Source organism: Cariama cristata, unplaced genomic scaffold (genome assembly GCF_000690535.1).
Source record: "Cariama cristata isolate BGI_N322 unplaced genomic scaffold, ASM69053v1 scaffold6960, whole genome shotgun sequence".
NCBI lineage: Eukaryota > Metazoa > Chordata > Aves > Cariamiformes > Cariamidae > Cariama > Cariama cristata.
In genome coordinates, this window is record NW_009592882.1 from 60,054 (window position 1) to 78,525 (window position 18,472).

The 18,472-nt window shown below is 39.7% G+C and overlaps 1 protein-coding gene across 1 annotated transcript in view; it reads left to right on the plus strand.

The window, feature by feature from the left end:
• LOC104161576 (utrophin-like) overlaps positions 1-18,093 on the plus strand; it is a gene marked incomplete at its 3' end in the record, with an annotated part of 34,075 nt that extends 15,982 nt beyond the window's left edge. The window contains exons 8-19 of the mRNA XM_009700100.1: positions 617-820; positions 1,945-2,126; positions 2,839-2,989; positions 4,455-4,574; positions 5,308-5,409; positions 8,454-8,561; positions 9,114-9,380; positions 10,624-10,793; positions 13,119-13,242; positions 14,781-14,868; positions 17,409-17,644; positions 17,913-18,093. Coding sequence (XP_009698402.1) covers positions 617-820; positions 1,945-2,126; positions 2,839-2,989; positions 4,455-4,574; positions 5,308-5,409; positions 8,454-8,561; positions 9,114-9,380; positions 10,624-10,793; positions 13,119-13,242; positions 14,781-14,868; positions 17,409-17,644; positions 17,913-18,093 — 1,933 coding nt within the window. The remainder of the gene's footprint in view (positions 1-616; positions 821-1,944; positions 2,127-2,838; positions 2,990-4,454; positions 4,575-5,307; positions 5,410-8,453; positions 8,562-9,113; positions 9,381-10,623; positions 10,794-13,118; positions 13,243-14,780; positions 14,869-17,408; positions 17,645-17,912) is intronic.
• Positions 18,094-18,472: the final 379 nt, after the last annotated feature.

Genomic DNA, 18,472 nt, shown 5'->3' on the forward strand with positions numbered 1-18,472 from the left:
GAATGTGAAGATGGAGAGTTCAACATGCAGCAGGTGTGTTTGTCATCAAAGTCTGCCTGGCTTTTCTTGAGTTGTAATTTTAGCTGATCTTCAGGCTTGTCAGTTATCTCTGGAACACACCTTTTCTCTTGGGCAGCACAATTGGGAAGATACGAAAATCATAGCGTCGTCTTTGTGATTTACTGCAGTTGTTCTGTCTTCCTTTTTCTTCTTTTCTGATTCATGTATAAAGTCCCGTGCATTGAGGTATAAAGTCCTATCTGTGTTACGCTTGGTTCTTCTGCTCCTCTTTCTCATTTGTCTTGGCAAGCTGGAGAGAGTGGCCCAAAAGCTTTAACTGAGTTTGCCACAGGACTTGTGGTAGTGGTAGCAATGGGTTTTTGTTTGGGTGTGAGATCCACTCTTAAATGAGCGAGATTAAAGTTGTCTCTTCTATCCTGGTTCTTTATTTTAAAATGAAACTTCATTAGTGGTGGCTGTGACCTTTCTCGTTAAGATGTACCCAACAATTACTTTTAACATTTTATGAAGGATCTTAGTTGTTCTATTTGTAGTATCATTTGGGAAGGTGGATTCTGTGCACTTCTCAGACGTCGCTTTTCTCTTGGCTGCCTAGGCTGTAGCACTTGAAGAGGAGCAGGGCAGTTCTAGAGCAGAGACTCCCAGCACAGTGACAGAGGTGGATATGGACTTGGATAGCTACCAAGTTGCTCTGGAAGAAGTGCTCACATGGCTGCTGTCAGCTGAGGATGCATTTCGGGAACAGGAGGAAATATCTGGTGACGTTGAGGAAGTCAAAGAGCAATTTTCTACCCATGAAGTAAGCTTCTCTTAAATTCATTTGTTGTGGGCTTTTTGTGTGTGTGTGTGAGCTGCAGAACTTCCATTTCCTAGTCCTTATCCAAAACCTGCCATTCTGTTTCTTTTGTCTTGCTTCTAAATTAAAAGCACCTCTAACTGAATGTGGTGGTCTGGTGTTTGGTTTTTTTTGTTGTTGTTGACAAATAATAGCTTCTTGAAGGTGAAATAGATCTTTTTAGGAGAACTTACAGAGGAACATGCTTTGAAACTTTAATGTATTTTTTTAATCAGCTTTTGGTGGCTGGCTCACTGGTGTCTGTAACACAAAGACGGTCTGATCCAGGCTGCTTTGTCCTTCTCTGCTGCCAACTACTAAAAAGCCTGGTCAGCCTTGTGTCACTTGCTGTGAAATGAGGGCGATGCTGAAATTGAAAATCATGTCAATGTAATTCAGTGGTCTCCCTGTCATGATTAGCATCGTTTATTTCAGAAACATGTCTTGTTGGATCCAAATTATTGTTGTTTCCAAACTATTTTGTTTTGGTTCTGCTCCAAGTCTGAACAAATGTTCTAATGTTGCTAAAAGTTTCAAGTGTTACCTTAGATGTTTTAGTTTTCTCCTGTGTCAGCTTACTGTATACAATTGAATTTGACATCTGAATGCTGAGCAATATGAAGAATTTTTTTTCCCTCGTGCTACAGTTTTAAAACCATGAACCAAAGGATGAGGTGTTCTGGATTTATAGTAAATATGTGGATTTTTAATTAACTCATAGGGTTCTATTTGCTTTCCTATGATACCTTTCAGATCTTGTTTTATGTTCTGTTGGCCATAGGTAAGTTTCTCTTTTATGTTCTTGGTGCATTTATTCAAAGACTGTCATCTTACAAATAGCTGGTTCTCTGAGGTAGTCAGCTTTTTTTCCTCAATTAGCTCTATTACTGGCTCCAGAATTTTTGTAGCTCATGGGAGAATCTTCTGTCATAGAGAGGAACAGGTCTGCCATGCCTGTGTGTTTGCTGGTGTCGGCTCATTCTGCAGCACCGATTCAAACACAACAATTTATTAGGACATTCACAAATTCATGAAGTCCTGTAGGAGCTCACAGATCAGAGTGACGTGGCTGGTTGTACCGTTTGCAGGGTTTTATGATGGAACTGACTGCGCACCAGAGCAGCGTGGGCAGTGTTCTGCAGGCTGGAAACCAACTGGTGGCCCAGGGAAATCTGTCACCTGAAGAAGAGTTTGAGATCCAGGAGCAAATGCTGCTGCTGAACTCGCGCTGGGAGGAGCTCAGGGTGGAGAGCATGGACAGGCAGTCCCGGTGAGTCACGGCACACAACCTCTCCTAGAGCTGCAGGACCAACTTCTGGTGCTTACTGCATCTTGGAGGGTTGGTTTTCATCCATTTGTAAGATACTTTTTTCAGAATTAACTCTTCAGTTTGTGACATGAAATCCACCTTCTTCATACTTTCCAAGGTGAAACAAAAGAAATGAATATAACTCTTTTTTGGGGGGAATGTTATATAAAAGTATTTTGAGACTTATGTTATGTAAATGTGCCAGGTTAAATATGATATCTACATGCAGTAGTTACATAAATGTGTTTTTAATGTTGTTTCAGTAGTTAAAGTTCCTCAGTAAAGCACACAGTAGACATGGATAGCTATGTGTGTTTACACAACTAAAAAGCACTTAGAAGAATTTTTTCCTGCCTCTGGGTTATCAAGCTAAGAGCTGCACATCAAGGGAGAAACTACATTTTGTTGCAGCTCTCAGCAGAGGCTCTATTAGTGGCAAATCCCTGTTGCAAGAAACAATCCCTGATATAAGTGGCGTAATTCACTAACTTTTTTTTTGAGAAAGAAGCAGGGATACTTAATTGTGTTCCTTAGCTTAATGGTGAAAATTTTATTTGATGATAACTAACTAGTTTATGAATGGCCTTGCTTCTTTCCTATAGGAACTAGGACTTAGTTTCTTTCCTTGGGAAAACTGTTTGTGAAATAGCTCTACCTGTACTTCCCCCTGCAGCCTGCATGACATGCTGATGGAGCTCCAGAAGCAGCAGTTGCAGCAGCTGTCCAACTGGCTGACGGTCACAGAGGAGCGCATTCAGAAAATGGAATCGCAGCACTTAGCAGAAGATTTGGAGTCTCTTCAAAAACAGCTGGAAGAACATAAAGTAAACCTTTTTTGTCTGTTATGTAATACGTATGGGAGAAGTATTTGAAAGACGTGTACATTGGTGGGTTCCCTAGCTGAGAAACTTGATTGTGTCAGAAGTCGTATGTGGCTGTATGCTGAGGGGCTGCATTTGATGTTTGGAAAAAGATGATGATGATGAGGTAGAAAGGAATTGGAGGTTTCTGGAAGTACTTTCTTAACTAAACATTTGAGCACTGATGACTATAGCAGAAACTATTATCTTCACTTCGTGCAGAAAGCAAAACCTGTAGGGGAAATTATGTTGCCCTCATTTTGTGCAGGAAATGAAGCATCTCCAGGTAAGTTGTTGGAGTGATGGACAGTCTGAAACATACTGTGGACAAACTTGCCTTTGGCAGGCTTTGCTAAAGCATGCTTGAGACTTGCAGATGAAAATAATGCGGGAGTTACAATTATCAGGAAGAGCATCCCAAGTCAGTGATTTCAGTCCCTGATTTTACAGGGATCGCATCCTAAAGGGGTGCAGAGACACTGCTCTCTGATGTGCACAACATTTTGGAAGCAGTTGGTCTCTCAATTAAGTTTCTGGATGGGAGTCCAGCCTTTCTAGCCTGCAGTGTTGTTTTTTGAAGGAGAAAGATGGCCTTTTGCCTCTTTTTATGGTTGCAGCTTTGACTTTCTTACTCGATGCAGAGGTTTGACCTTCTCCCCAGCATGGGACATACCTCACAGGGCAAGAGCTGCGGAGTATTTTTAGTCTGTAATTTCCTGTCCCACATTTGCATTCTTTCCTCTGTCTTCAAAGTCTGGAGAGTTTGAGGCGTGTTGTTCATGGAGTAGCTTAGGATATTCTGGGATGAAAAGTGATATTTGCAGTACTGTAAAGGCATATTGATCTTGCAGAGATATCTCAGAGGTAGGCTTTAACTGTAGAATCTGTTCTTCTAGAAGTTGTATGAATATTTAAATCTACTGGTTATTTCAAACTAATCGGAACTGTATGCTTTCTGCAGTTTTCGACTATTGTCTTTGATCATCATGATCAATTGTAGCACTGTTGATACTGATGAGAATTATATTGTCAGCTGTTAAAAGACAAATGTTCTTAGTGATTTTTTTTTCCCTGTTTAGCATGCCCTATGATACTTGCTTATTAGCAGTAATAGCTTTTCATAGAAACACTTAAGCTTTCTTGCCTGTAACAGCAGACATATAGAAAGTCAATGCAGTTGTCGTATGATTCTCCTAGTCAAGTATGGTGCATAGAGCTTAAAGCACTCCTTCATGTTTTCCAACATTAACAGAATGGTTTGGGGTTCATTTCTAGCAGTCTTTTGCTTACATTTACTTAAACTGCAGTGATTCCCAGTGGTAAAATCCATGCTTAACTGTTGGATCTGAAGTTCTTTGCCGCAGCAGTTGTGTTAGTCACTGTGGCCAAAATATATTCAAAGCTGGTAACCTCTGGTTTGTTCTTCTAGAGCCTGCAGAGTGACCTAGAGACAGAACAGGTGAAGGTGAACTCCCTGACGCACATGGTTGTCATTGTTGATGAAAGCAGTGGAGAAAGTGCAACAGCTATTCTGGAGGAGCAGTTGCAGGTAAAATGTTAGAGCCCTCTTTTTTAACTGTAGTAGCAGGCACTTAAAACCTCTGCATGTACTTGCTAATCAACACTTTTCTGTTTAAAGACAATTTATCTTAGAAAGTAATTTAAAATATTTTTTTTAGAAGTAATATTAATGTAAAGAATTACTAAATTTGCTCTGCAAAGATGCTTTGGTGACTGTCAAGCTCAATTCCTGGTGAGTCAAGCTGTTCGCGTTCCCAGTGACTTCGGCACTTTTGTAGGGTATCCTTTCAGCAGTTTCATTAAAATGGGAAGATGCACAGTACAACTCTTACTTCTCATATGTCATTTTCATTTGGAAATTAAAATCTAAAGGGAAAAATATTTAAAGACATGAGCACAATTTATCTAAGGAATGTTGTGTGAAGTATTTTCCCGTTTTTGTCAGAAGTGAGACTGTAACCTGTACTACAGGGAGTGTGAAACAGAATTTATTGAAAGAGAATTCATGCTGCTTTGTTCGCTTCTTTTGAAGTCGATCAAATAGCTCACTGACTTCAGCAAGAGCAGAGATAAGGCCATAGGTGAATACTCTTGAAAGTTTTAACCTCCAGCTTTCTGCAATACAACAATGGCGATTACTGGCAAGGAGGTAGCTGGAATGGAGAAAGTGGTTACTGTGACGTAGAAATTATGCTTTTGAATATCTGATTTTTGAGTCTTGTGAGGCTTGTGAATGTTCATGAATTTTCCTGCTTTTGTAGAGGCTTGGCGAGCGGTGGACAGCAGTTTGTCGTTGGACTGAGGAACGACGGGTCAAGTTGCAAGAAATTCATCTTTTATGGCAGGAGCTGCTGGAAGAGCAAGTTAGTAGCTCTTTGGTTACCCAGAGTGACCAGTTGATTTGTGGAGGGGTGGGGGAAAACCAGCCAAACAAAAAACTTAGTAGGGTTTAACAGCTCTCAGAAAAAAGCCTTGGAAAAAAACCCAGATTTTGTGTTATTGTTGGGATTCTCAGCGTTTCTTGAGGAGTAGAGTAGCTGTGCAGCACAAGAGAAGTATTTTCCGAAGTTTAAGAAAGTAAGTTTATAACTCCTTATAAAATAATTTCCAAGGTAGCTTGCAAAATGGCCAAGAAGTGGGAATATCCGTGATAGCAAAATGACAATGGATCACTAAGTATTTGGTGGTTTGGTAACTACAGAAGTTTTCCTAATCAAGGTATACGTGCTTCCAACATGGATACATGTACAGAGTTGTGCAGTCAGCTAGTCAATAAATACTGTTTTCAAAATCTGTAACATAAAACATGTGGTCAATGTAGCGAAGCATGCAGCTAGTCTCATTTTGCTGAATTTAGGAAAACAGTTGAAGATGGCATTGAGAGTTTTTTCTTGCTTTCATATCGCACATTTTATGTATATATTAAATATACTGCTCAAACAGCAATTAACTGATGGTATAAAAAAATACAGTAACACAGCTACACGTGTTAGGTTTGCATGCCCAGTGCTAGAGCTTGTTTTGTGTCTCAGCTTAAAATATTTGATGGATTTTCCTTTGAAGGTTTTACTTAAATTGTTTTGTTTTCTTAAATGATGGTATTTGCCACTGTAAGCTATTGTTTAAACTCTGCAGTACACACAGATTATTTAGACATTTGAAAACAGAACAACAATGCTGATGGAGCTGTTGGTATCCGTTACAGCCTGGTTTCTTTGGCAGGGATGTTTTGTCTGCATTTTTTGGGGTTGCATATGTGTTTCTCCTTCACCCCTCCCATATCTATTTGCAATATATTGATAAGCTGAATTTGCAGCTCATGTGACCTTGTTGTTAATACGAACCCAAGGTTCAGATTCTGGTTTATCCAATGCCAAGTATCTGTTTATATATAATTTCCTTAAAATACTGTGTTGGCATATGTGTACGTACATACAGAATGTGCTAACATTTTCTGGCAACTCTTGGGCAAGATAAGTCTCTGAGTTGAGAAATAAGGATTCCTCAAAAATCCCTGCTCTGTATGTCAAGGTACAAACTTCAAGTGCTTTCAGTTTTGATGAGCCTGTGCGAACACGTTTCTGTCCTCTTCCACCCTTAGGTTTGTCTGGGGAAAAGTGACCACTGCTTGACGATTACAGTACTGTTAAGAGTGTCATCTTCTATTGGAGTTACTTTGCATTCAGCTTTTTAAAATTTGTATGTAATTATGTTGCTCTATAAAAGTGGAAAAAAAAATTAATCAATGTTTTAATGTAGAGTGTCAGGTAGCAAGTAATAAGGAAATAGAAGTTTATTTTGGATGGTTTAGATCAACCTATGTTTGCAGTTGTTATTCAGCTGTGGACAATGCGTTTATTACTAACAGGTCTGAATTACAGCGCTCTGTTCTCAAGAATTATCAAGTGACCTACAAAAATTACAATTTGAAACTAATTAAAAAATTTAATTCAAACACTTTGTTAATACAGAAGTAAGTAAAACGTTTAGGTACTTCACTTTCCATTCCACCCAACCAGATGGAGAGATGAGCAACAGTGATGCATCAGGCTTTTTGTGGCTGCTTAGAAAATTTTTGGAAACCACATTGCCAAGTCAACACAATTCTTACCACTCAGGAAACAAATTCCTCAATCAGTGCCAGATATTTCTCAGTACTGTGATAATTACGTTTCAGTTTTCTAGGGAGAGTTATTTTTGCTGATTTAGCAGAAATTAATTGAATACATTGAAGAGTTTTTAAGCTCCTCTTTATGCATAAAATATGTTGGCTAGGATGCCAGCGTGATTTTTCCAGAATATGTGGTGTTTCTCACAGCCTTGTAGCATTTCGACCACTGTCATATTTGCTGTGTGTACATTTTGAGTATGGGTTTACATTGGCAATGTAAACTGCCTTAACCCTTTGGCCCAAAAGTTGCTGTAGTCAGTTCTGGGACAATGCCAAAAATATATAGCTAGCCCGAGGAGCCTAGTGGCTGTTGTAAAGTGTGTTGTTCAAAGAACAAAAAGGCCTGCCTTGCTGTGTTGTGTTTTTGATTTGTTTGTTTGTTTTTTTTAAACACGGAGTAGCAGCAGTGCACCAGTGGCTACGCAACTGAGCTTGATAGAGAGCTGGATATTCCAGCCCATGGAGATGGCTGCGCAGCAGCAGCAATATGTTGCAACGTAATATAGAATGTATAAAATTGTTCCTGATCCTTGATGCCAGTTATTGCTGGAATTTCCATCAGAGTGCTGTGTGATGGAAAAGAAGTGAGACCCAGGACAGATCTCCTAGCAAAAAGTGGAAAAAGCTCAAAATTGCTGAGTTAATACTATCCAGAGCAGACCACTCCAGCTTTCGCTAGTTAGTGAGATGGTGTTTGCTGAAGTTATTTTGCAATTGGAAGTAGGTGCAGTAAACAGGGAGGTGACTGATTCATATCTGAGTCTTTGACCGACTGCCTGGACTAAAAGAGCTCTGAATTGTCAGTGGTGTAGCTTCTGAGAAAATGTTTGTAACGGTGGGTTTTGAATCACAGAGGAAGGAGGGTGGAGAGTGAAAGAAAGTATACATACCATTTTGATGCATTTAATTTTAATATAATTTATAAGTCCCATGTCAGCTGTATGGTGGAGTTCTGGTCACTATAAATAACTTTGTGGGGGAATAACTTTGTGGGGGTGTGTGCACTGATATATTGAGAAATGGTTTTGTTGAAATTGTTTTGCTGGAAAGTATTACTTAGTTCTCTGATATTTTTTATCCCCTTTTTATGTCCTATTTTTGCTAATGCCAACTGAAATTGCTGCATATAAAGACTGCAGAATTGTGCTTTGAATGCAAAGATCTTAAAGAAGGAATTGTCAATAGCTGTTTGACAAACTTGGTATTTTCTTGTGCTCTTTTTCTTATGATCTGCAGTGCTTATTGAAAGCTTGGTTAACTGAGAAAGAAGAGGCTTTGAGTAAGGTCCAGACAAGCAACTTTAAAGATCAAACGGACCTGAGTGTGAATGTTCGAAAACTAGCAGTGAGTATTGCTATCCTGCTCTATCCTGTCAAATCTCATAGACTAAATGAATGGCAAATTACCAGCAGGAGCTGTGAATGCATGAGACTTTGGAAGCCAGACCAATATTCTCTCCTTGCCAGATTTTCACTTGAATTTTAAAAAAAATGTGTACAACTTACTCCATGGCCGTTCCAGGTTGGTGTGCCAAATTTGGAACAGCTGTTCTGGGTTTTTGCCAGGGTTTGGAGTTTATTGCAGGCCACCAGTCAACTGGGTTTTCCAAAGTGTGGGTTTGTGGTTTGTGGTTTTGGTTTTGTTTTTTTCTTTTTAAATACATTGGTGCAGCTTGTACCTGAACTAGCCATTTGTAATTTACTGAAGAAGTACTGCTGATTGCTCTAGGAGGTGTTTTTGGGATGTGCTCTTTTTAAGAGTGCTTTGCTATACAAGAGAACTGTTTTGAAACCTGTGATGCATCTGGCTCATGAAGTACATCCCTCCCCAGGAATTAAAAGCTAAGGGGTGGCAGAATACTTGATGTCATTTTTTCCTGTTTTCTTTTAACTTCAGATTTTGAAAGAGGACATGGGTATGAAACGACAAACACTAGACCAGTTGAATGAGCTAGGTCAGGATGTGGCCCAAATCCTTGGGAATGGCAGAGCATCCAGTAAAATCGATCAGGATCAAGAAGAACTAACTCAGAGGTGGGACAGTTTGGTTCAGAAGCTAGAGGATTATTCTAACCAGGTACTTAACAAGGCTTTATTACTTTTTAGCTGGTTAGATATCTGTATGTATGCAAACCTCATTGATACTGTCAGCAAAATTGCTCAGGTGAGTTCGTGGCCTCAGGCTAGAGAGGTAGGTGAGTGCTCTTTCACTGGGGCTGACTTTATCTGCTGACAAAGCTGTCTGTGTGTTTTGGTCTTCAAAACCCCAAGTTGTTAACCTGACTAGTACTATCACTCCTTTCTCACACAGATTAAGCTTCATTTTTCTGATGAGTAAAGCAGGCTTGCCATGATTATCAATCAATGCAAATGCCTTTAAACATTATAAGAGTCCTGGGACTGGATTAAATCTGATACTAAAAGAAAACAAAGACAAACCCCAAAACCCAGAATAGATAAATAAATGGGAGTCATACAAGCATTTATGCTCTGTGAGTATGATTTCTCATCTGTTGAAAATAGAGTAGTTGTTTGTTTGATATGTGACGATGATAGCCAAGCTGGATTGTTAAATGTTTATTTTAGTATTTTGAGTGCTTGGTAATGTTTTTATTTAGACAGAATTCCCATTGGCTTCTGTGAGAATTTTGTTTGACAGTTTTATGACTCACGTATCCCTTTTTTGTGATATTAAAATGTTACTATTGTGAAGGCTGTGACACTGATTCACAGTCCATTTAGTGCATAGTGAATGAGTTGTGCAGTCTGAGTAGGGGTCCGTTTCAGCCATGTGGCTTTAATTTGTTCTTGCGTTTGAGTCAAAGCACTGTAGAGTGCCAAATTCTGTCTTCATCCTTTCACTGCCCCTAAATATCAAGCACATACTTAGAACTTACAGGTTGATTCCCATGGGACTTACTTTATAACCCGTTAAAGAGTGTGGAAGGTTTCTGTTGACTTAAGTGAGTTTTTAGGTCAAATCACTGCGTATCAGCTCTTTCTGAGATCTAGGCTTGGTTTTATGGGGTATGAGTATAAAATACAGAATTGTATGTTAGTAAAACCAAAGGACCTTGGTTCTTTTTGTGAACCAAGCAATTATGAAAGAAAATAGATATAAAGTTTGTTTTATTGATTATTTTTTTTTTTTAGTTCACTTGGACTGGCATGAAATTCTCATTGAACTGAGAATTTTGATGCTTGGTTCCCATCTGCAAAATGAGAATAATGAAGTTTTTTCTCTGGAGTGCATCTGTGGTAAAGGTGCTTCATGACAGCTAGACATGGTCATTTGTAGGAGCAAATGAATGAGCTTTTATGATTGATGAATAAAAGGAACTAAGCAAAAGCAATTCAGTCCATGTTAAAAATAGCGTTTAACCCTCTTGCTAAATTATTTTGTATAGGTGACTCAAGCTGTAGGAAGCGTAGGGTTGTCACAGGTTTCACAGAAGTCTGCTGCAGAAACAATGCCGTTGAAGGAACAGGTAGTGGTTAAACAATCCCGACAGGAGTTGCCCCCGCCGCCACCCCCAAAGAAAAGGCAAATCCCAGGGGAAAGTGAAGTAAAGAAAAAGTAAGTATACGTCACTGCCATTTTCCCTTGCTCACTAGATACTACATAGACTCATGTCTCTTGGTCTTGGCTTTTGATTCTTCTTTTATGCAAGTGAGGAATACTCAAGTTGCAGTTATGAGGTTGCATTTGGGGAATGGGAAGGGAATATTATGTACAACCTTGTTTTCAGAGTGAGAGAAAGCCTGCAGCTTCCATTAATTTCAAAGGGAAAGGGGGGTGTTTCTCAAAAAAACAGGTTGTCAGTCCTTTGTTCCTCAGCTCCTTTGCTGAAAGACAGAATTAATTATATTTAGTTTCTTTTGGAAAAACATCTTCTTTCACAAAAGTGTTGTGAAAGCCCCAAGTATTTTGATTTATTATTTATTTCCAATCTCCACAAACTATATGGAAGAAATGGGCAAAACTGCACAAAAAAAGGCTCAGAAACCTGTTCCACCTCCCTGGTATGTAGTAATAAGAACAATATTACAGTGATGTCTCCTTTCACAAGTATATCTGGAGTGACTGACTAATTTGCAGGTATGGAATCACAGAATGGTTTGGTTGGAAGGGACCTTAAAGCCCACCCAGTTCCAACCCCCCTGCCCTGGGCAGGGACACCTCCCACCAGACCGGGTTCCTCACAGCCCCATTCAACCTGGCCTTGAACACTTCCAGGGATGGGACAGCCACAGCTTCTCTGGGCAACCTCTGCCAGCGCCTCACCACCTTCACCAGGAAGAATTTCTTCCTAATATCTAATTTAAATCTACCCTCTTTCAGTTTAAAACTGTTAGTCTTCGACCTATCACTCCCTGCCCTTGTAAAAAGTCCCTCCCCACCTGTCCTGTAGGCCCCTTTAGGTACTGGAAGGCTGCTCTAAGGTCTCCCTGGAGTCTTGTCTTCTCCAGGCTAAACAATATTTAATAACATGTGTTGCATTGCCTTTATGAAATAGCATACCTAAAACTAAAGGAATTGTTTCAATACAAATAAAGAAAGTTAAATGCTATGTACTCATCATTTCCCTTTTTGTGCTTGCCTGAGAAAATGAATGTTTCTTTGAGGTGACACTAATTTAAACCTTTGGCAGGTTGTTAGGGAGAGGATAGAGGTCTGTGTCAAGAGCAGGGAGTCACTGTGCTAGGTGATATGTGTTTGTGTAGTGAGGAAAGGTTGTTCTCTTCATTTTTCTGGAGGAGGAATGCAGGTTTTGAAGGGGTGAGGAACCTGCCCAAACCCTCTTGAAGACCCTAGTCAGAGCCTCCGAGCCGTGGTGAGGGTGGTGTGTGGGTGTCCCAGGGCAATAAAGCAGTCAGCAGCCCACCTGTCCACTCTCTCTGTGTGTCTTGCGAGTCGTAGAAACTATTTTAGACTTTGAAAGCAAAAGTGACTGTTACCGATTTTCCTAGAGTTCAAACTATATTAAGGACCGGGTCAGCTAAAACAGATTAAACCTTCTGATGCTTTTGCCTGATCCTGGTTACTTATGTTGAAAAAAACAAATGACCAGTAACTAGAATTTTGCAGGTTTTCCCATGAAAACTGTGAGTGACTAACAGTGATTTCTGGATTTGTTGCTAGGCTGTTATTCCATGTCAGGATTTACACTGTGTTGAGTAGTATAATTGTAATATGGCCTGACTTGTGGTCTGTGTAGTACGTCTGTCCTTCTCTCAAGTTCGGTACAGTATTGGTGGATTTGGGGGTTGGGGTTTTTTGTTTGTTTGCTTTTGTTTTTTGGTGGTGTTGGGTTGTAGCTTAGAGGTTTTAGGCATAAGAAAGTTATGTTAGTATAGATGTGTCCACTGTAGGCAAAAATGTTAAGCTATAAGATAATCTTTAGTCAGCTAAGTGTTCAAAAATGTTTCACTACTGTCACTGCCATGAGTGCTGAAGCTGCTAGCTTTTTCTTCAGACTAAAGAGTGCTGCATGCTTTTACAAAATCTAGAACTGTAATTCTTATTTGCCTTGTTCCTGGGGTTTAGTTTATTACTTTCAAAGTACTCGGCATTGAGAGAGGTCTTTTGTGACAGATTAAAAGAAACAGTAATAGTTTGCATGAAGATATGTATTAAAAGAATTAAGAAATAAATTGCACCATGCATTCTCAGTTTGCTCCCAAAGGCAAACACCATGGACATAATTTTTACTATGGCAGGTTTTTGAAAGTCTGTCCTACAGCCTGTGAGTAGTAATATGAGAAACATGAATCTTGTGTGCAGCCCTTGCTGTTTTGGGATCGAATAATGTGCTGAACTTTAAGACTTATGATTTTTAAGAAAGAGTGACTGAATAGGGGAAAAAATGACAAAAAAAATTTGTTTGACCTTTTAAACCAGGTTTGATGCTGAAAGTGCTGAGCTCTTGAACTGGATTTCAAAATCAAAATCTGCCATTCAGGCCATAGATATCAAAGAGTACAAGAAGATGAGAGAGACTTCGAACATGAAAGAGAAATTGAAGGTAAAAAGGGGAGATAGAGTGTTCCGGTGAATAGTATATTTTGTCTCTAAGCTGGCTGTCAGCTGGAGGTGTGGGCTGATCCACATGCTTTGTGGGGATTAAGTCCTTTAGTTAAATAGTTTCAGAACTGGACGTACATGGGAATCTCTGACCAGCTGGACACAAATTTTTGCTGGTGTCGGGTTGCACAATCTGCAGGAAATTTTAAAAACATACTGATGTCTCCTTTGGAGTTCTGATGAATGTCTGTCTTCGGGATTAGTATCTTTTCCACTAAGCAGCATATTTTGCCCTCATGTTTCACAGTTGGTGATGGACTTGATTGACACCACTTTTGTAATTTTGGCAGAGATGGGCCAGCGGACTGTTCGGAGACCCCGTGAATCATGCTGTGACGCTCTGCACACACTGTACTGCCCAAGGTCCAAAGTGGTCCGTTGTTGTAATGTTGGGACACGTTGTTGTTTGCTCTATTAATTTTGGAGAAAAACTGATAGTTACAACCTGTGTATGGTGTTACTGACCTGCAAGACAAAATACATTATTTTACAGGATCCTGTGGGAGCCATGAAATAGCCATTTTATCTCATCTTCCTTCTGTTTCAGGAATGTATTCTTGCCTTTTTTGGTCCTTGAACATGCTTTGTTAATGAAGGCTTACTGGAGCTTTAGCAGGACCTGAACCTGCTTTTGAAATCAAAGACAATACTTAAAAGTATTTAAAGAGACTACTCAGTGCTGCAGTACAAAATGGTGCCAGTGGGAATGTTTGGAATGGCAGTACTGTTGAAAATAAAAACCAAAACAACCCTCCCAGTAGTTTATTTATAGATCTTTATGAATGTTTGTAGCCCTTTATAAAATAGGCTCCAGTATGAGCACCAGGTTCCCGTGAACAGCACGGTTTTCAAAGATTGGGCTCTAAGTGAGTAGGACAGTGTGTGTTCTTCCCAACTGTTCAAATAAATGCATGCTACTTCTGCATTTACTGTAGCAAGTCTAAACCAGACTAATGACCTTGGACATTTAGTTTCAAAAAGATTTTAATTTGGAGATGCTTTGTTGTAATCACAGAGGATATTGAAGTTGTGGTCTTGTGGCCAAGGAACTCATCTTTCCTCTGTGGATGTGTTTGGATGTATTCTACCTGTTGGCTCACACAGGAATATTCACCAATATGTATGACTTGAGGGAGAAACATGCCCTCTAAAAATCTTGGTAGTCACATGGGATTTACCTCGTTACTTCTTTATGAAGGAGAGTGAAGCAGTAGAGCTTATGAGAGTGGATTACTAGTGTGCTATAGTTCTTGCTATTTGGACTTCTAGGGAACAGGTGGTTGTTCCCTTCTGGAAATCTTGGTAGAGACTGCAGAGGTGAAGAGACTATTTTAAAAAAGGTGTTTTCTCCACTGGTTCACATTAAATAATTGCAATTTTTCATAACAAGTGACTTGTTTTAGCCGGTGTCACAATATCTGATTTCACATAGTATATTACCCTCTCTGAAACTATATTCTTTTGGGGTTCACTTTGCAGGTAATTGAAAAAGAAAGAGTTGAAAAAAGCCAAAAGTTAGATGAACTGAAACAAAGTGGACATATTCTTTTGGATCAAATGGGAAAGGGTAAGCAACTTGAAGGTTTTTCTGTTCTGTGATTTAATCGTATGAGTTGCTGGGAAATGAAGCTGAAATACGCTGTCTCCAGTTAGGCATCACAATGTATTCCTTCCCTCTCCCTCTATTTTCTTCCCTTCAGAGGCACTGGTCGTTGTTACTGTTATTGATATGTGTTTTGTTTTTATTAAAGCTTATAGAAAAGCAATATTAATATTCTTTGTTTAATGTGTGTGTGTTCATTTGCAACCTTTTAAGGGTTATTTTTATTGAAATAGAAATAATTTCTTAAAATGGCAGTAACATACTTTTGGGGGAAGGTGTTGGTTTAATTTTTGAATTGTGTGGAGATTAAATATAAAAATTTAAAATATAACTGCCTTAAAGAAGTGGAAACTCTGAAACCAAATTTAAGCTTGATAAATGCGTGTATATCTTTTTTTGTTCGTAGTTTTCTCTATTTTTATAAAAACTGTCAGTATGTGTTGATGATACAGTCACAATTTATGGCTCAAAGGCAAGAGAGAAGCCTACATCCTTGAGAAAATGATTGATTGTCAATTAAAACACTTATCCCTGGAAACTTATAATTAACATCAGAGAAAGTTGGGTCTTTAAGCCTTGCCAAAATCTTGTTTCATAATATGACAAAACTCCATCAGTGAAATGTGACTGTCTCCATAAAAGAGCTGTTCATATCATTCAGAGACGGTCTTTTAGATCTGCTATGCACTTGGCTTCTGGGGAAGGTGCTGTGACTGGTAGCATTCGAACAGGTGAAAGGATGGTGACGCTGTCCTGCATACTGACCAGCGTCCCTTTTGGAAAATGCTGATTTCGGTTGGATTTCCCAATTGTCACATTTTTGCCAGCCAGGCCCTTTGCCCGGATGCCCCAACCTGCTAAGCATCTCCAGTCCTTCCTTCCTTGCCTACTACAGCTGAACCTTTTTACAGTGGGTGCCATTGCCCTGAAGCTGATGGCTGGAAGCCACTGACTTGACCTGGAGTTTGGATTATAAAAATTTGTAGCTGTTCCTTGTCTTCAAACCTTGACAAAAATCCTCCCTCCGGCCCTCTCTTCTATAAACCCCTCCACCTGGGATAGGTCATGGCTGTGAAACCAGCATCTGCTGATCATAATGAGAAATGCATAGTTCAAAAACTGCTTTCTATCAGCAAAAAAATAAGATACGGAATTGCTTTGTAATTGTTCAGTCTTAAAGATTGGGATCTATAGAAAATAACCATTCTACAGCCCTTGGCTTTGTTAGGATCTGCTAGTATGTTTTGTCCAGCTCAGAACGACAGCTCTTCTTTCCAAAACCAGGCCCAGCTACATCTGTGTGGAATAATGCATGGCACTGGCATCCGTCTGTATGCATCCCTTTCTGTCTCGGGGCACGTACAAGCTGTGCCGTAATGGCAGTGACCGATCGTTGCATACACGCTCCTCTTACCTGCTGGTTGCAGCTGCTGTGCACACATCTGTATTGTAAGTGTGCCAAGTGTGCGACCGGGATGTGAAGCACGGGGAGGATCTATGGAGTAGAGCCTTCAAGTGCCCTTGTAGAAGCTGGCTGCTGCCCTGACCGCAGCACCGGGCTCCACTTACGCTAAAGCGGTGCAGCAAAACAACCGCCTCGGTGTACCTCTCCTCCTGCTATGCGATCTAAATGACAGAACTGTTAAGTTCAAGTGACCCAAATATGCCCTGTGTAAAGAAGGTGGTGCCTTGAAAGAGAATCTGCATCAGAGACTTGCGATGGCGAGAACATAATGCACGTTGCACTGAAATTTCTTCATATATAGCAAAATCATCGGTTACTTCTAGTGCTTGAGGAAATGAAGGAACAAGGAGAGGGTGGGAGGTCTGTTGGCTTCTGCTGCTGCATCCCCAAGTAATGCATTGATTTGTCAAAAAGATGGTGTAGCAAGTGCTTCATGTAATCCCTGTGGGTGGGAAATAACCTTGTGTTTTGTCCTGTTTTTGCTTTTGTAGCTATTCATGTTACCTAGTTATTAATCATGTCTGTGTGGAATGTGACACTGTTAGCCATTGCTCCCTCTCTCTCCCAGGCCGACAGGATTTCCTTCTGCCTTTTCAATGAATTTATTGCTGCCTTCCAACTTGCTGCATCCCTCTTCCCTTTTTCTTTGTGGAGTCTAGAATAACTTAAAAAAAAAATTCACTGGAAGCTTCCTTAAAAAGCTTATTTTTACTTAAATCTACATATCAACATTTAGACACAAATTGTGATGGTGAAGAGAGTCATGATGGTCAAGAATCAGGTCATTGTTACAAATTCGAAAGTTATCAAAGGGAAAGAATAGAAGTGTAGTATCTCACTCTTCAATTTACTGTTAATGTAGAAATAAAGAGCTGTAACGCTGTTACTAATAAATACAGTTTTATGGATAGTGGACTTGAAATCAAAGCATTTTGCATGTTACTGCAAATGTGCACCTGTACTTGAAGAAAGAAAAGATTAAATGCCTGTTAATCAAAATGTCTTGCAGTTAATATAACAATTTATATCATCTTTTTAGAAGGACTTTCTACAGTGGATATAAAAACTGTGATTGAGAAAATATCGTTAGGGTGGAAAGATGTGGTTCAACAGCTGGAAGAAGTGGCCAGAAAGATAAAGTACCAGGAAGATATAAATGCTTATTTTAAGGAAATGAGTGAGCTTGAGAAGACTGTAATTGAGAAGGATGGCTGGCTTAAAAATGACGCTTCTTCAGCATCCCAGCCCTCAGCAGTCCTGAAAGACTTATGCCAGGTAAGTCTGGCAAAACTTGTTCATTTTGATTGGAAGCTGTTAGAAGCGCAGAATACCCCTGAGGAGCTTAGCCTAGTCGGTAAAGTAACTCCAAATTTCCAAGGCATCCAGGGCACCTGATTTGACTGAAGATTTTGGTACCTGTGTCACAGGAGTATTTAATGTTGTTGCCCTAGTAATGTGGAGGAGCTGTGCTGCAGTAGCTCACTAAAATCTTTGCGTTAACAAGGCAAGTGTGAGATTTGGTTTTGTTTTTAATCCTTCACAGCAGGAGTTAACTCATCTCGTAAGCCTGAGTCCACGTTTGGAACACCTGAAAGCCACCTGCAAGGCGCTCACCTCTCAGCCCATGCCTCCAAACTTCATTCAGGAGAGCTTGAATGGTTTTCTCGATCGCTTCAAGCTGACTCGTCAGAAACTAGAGGAACGTCACCAGCAGCTGAAGAAAGGTAAATATACATATATATATATATATATATATATATATTTTAACATAAGCCCTCCTGATACTTGTGTTCTGATTTTGTTGTTGTTTTGTTTTGAGCCGATTGAAAACTCACTGAATTCTGGTAGAGTTTTGCTACTGAGTCTAGGGAGGCTTTGGGTCAGGCTGACAGAATCTTTTTATTCACCTGAAAGAATATTCACATGACCTCCTCTGTGCACACTACAAAATACAGTGTTCCATGGTGTTAAAAATGATTAGACAAGGATGCAATGTTCCTGAAACTACGTTTACGGAATTAGCAAAACATATTTTAAGGTGGATAATATAGTTTGAAAAGCTGTGTGTCTCTCGCACTTACAGAAATAAATAATATACTAGAA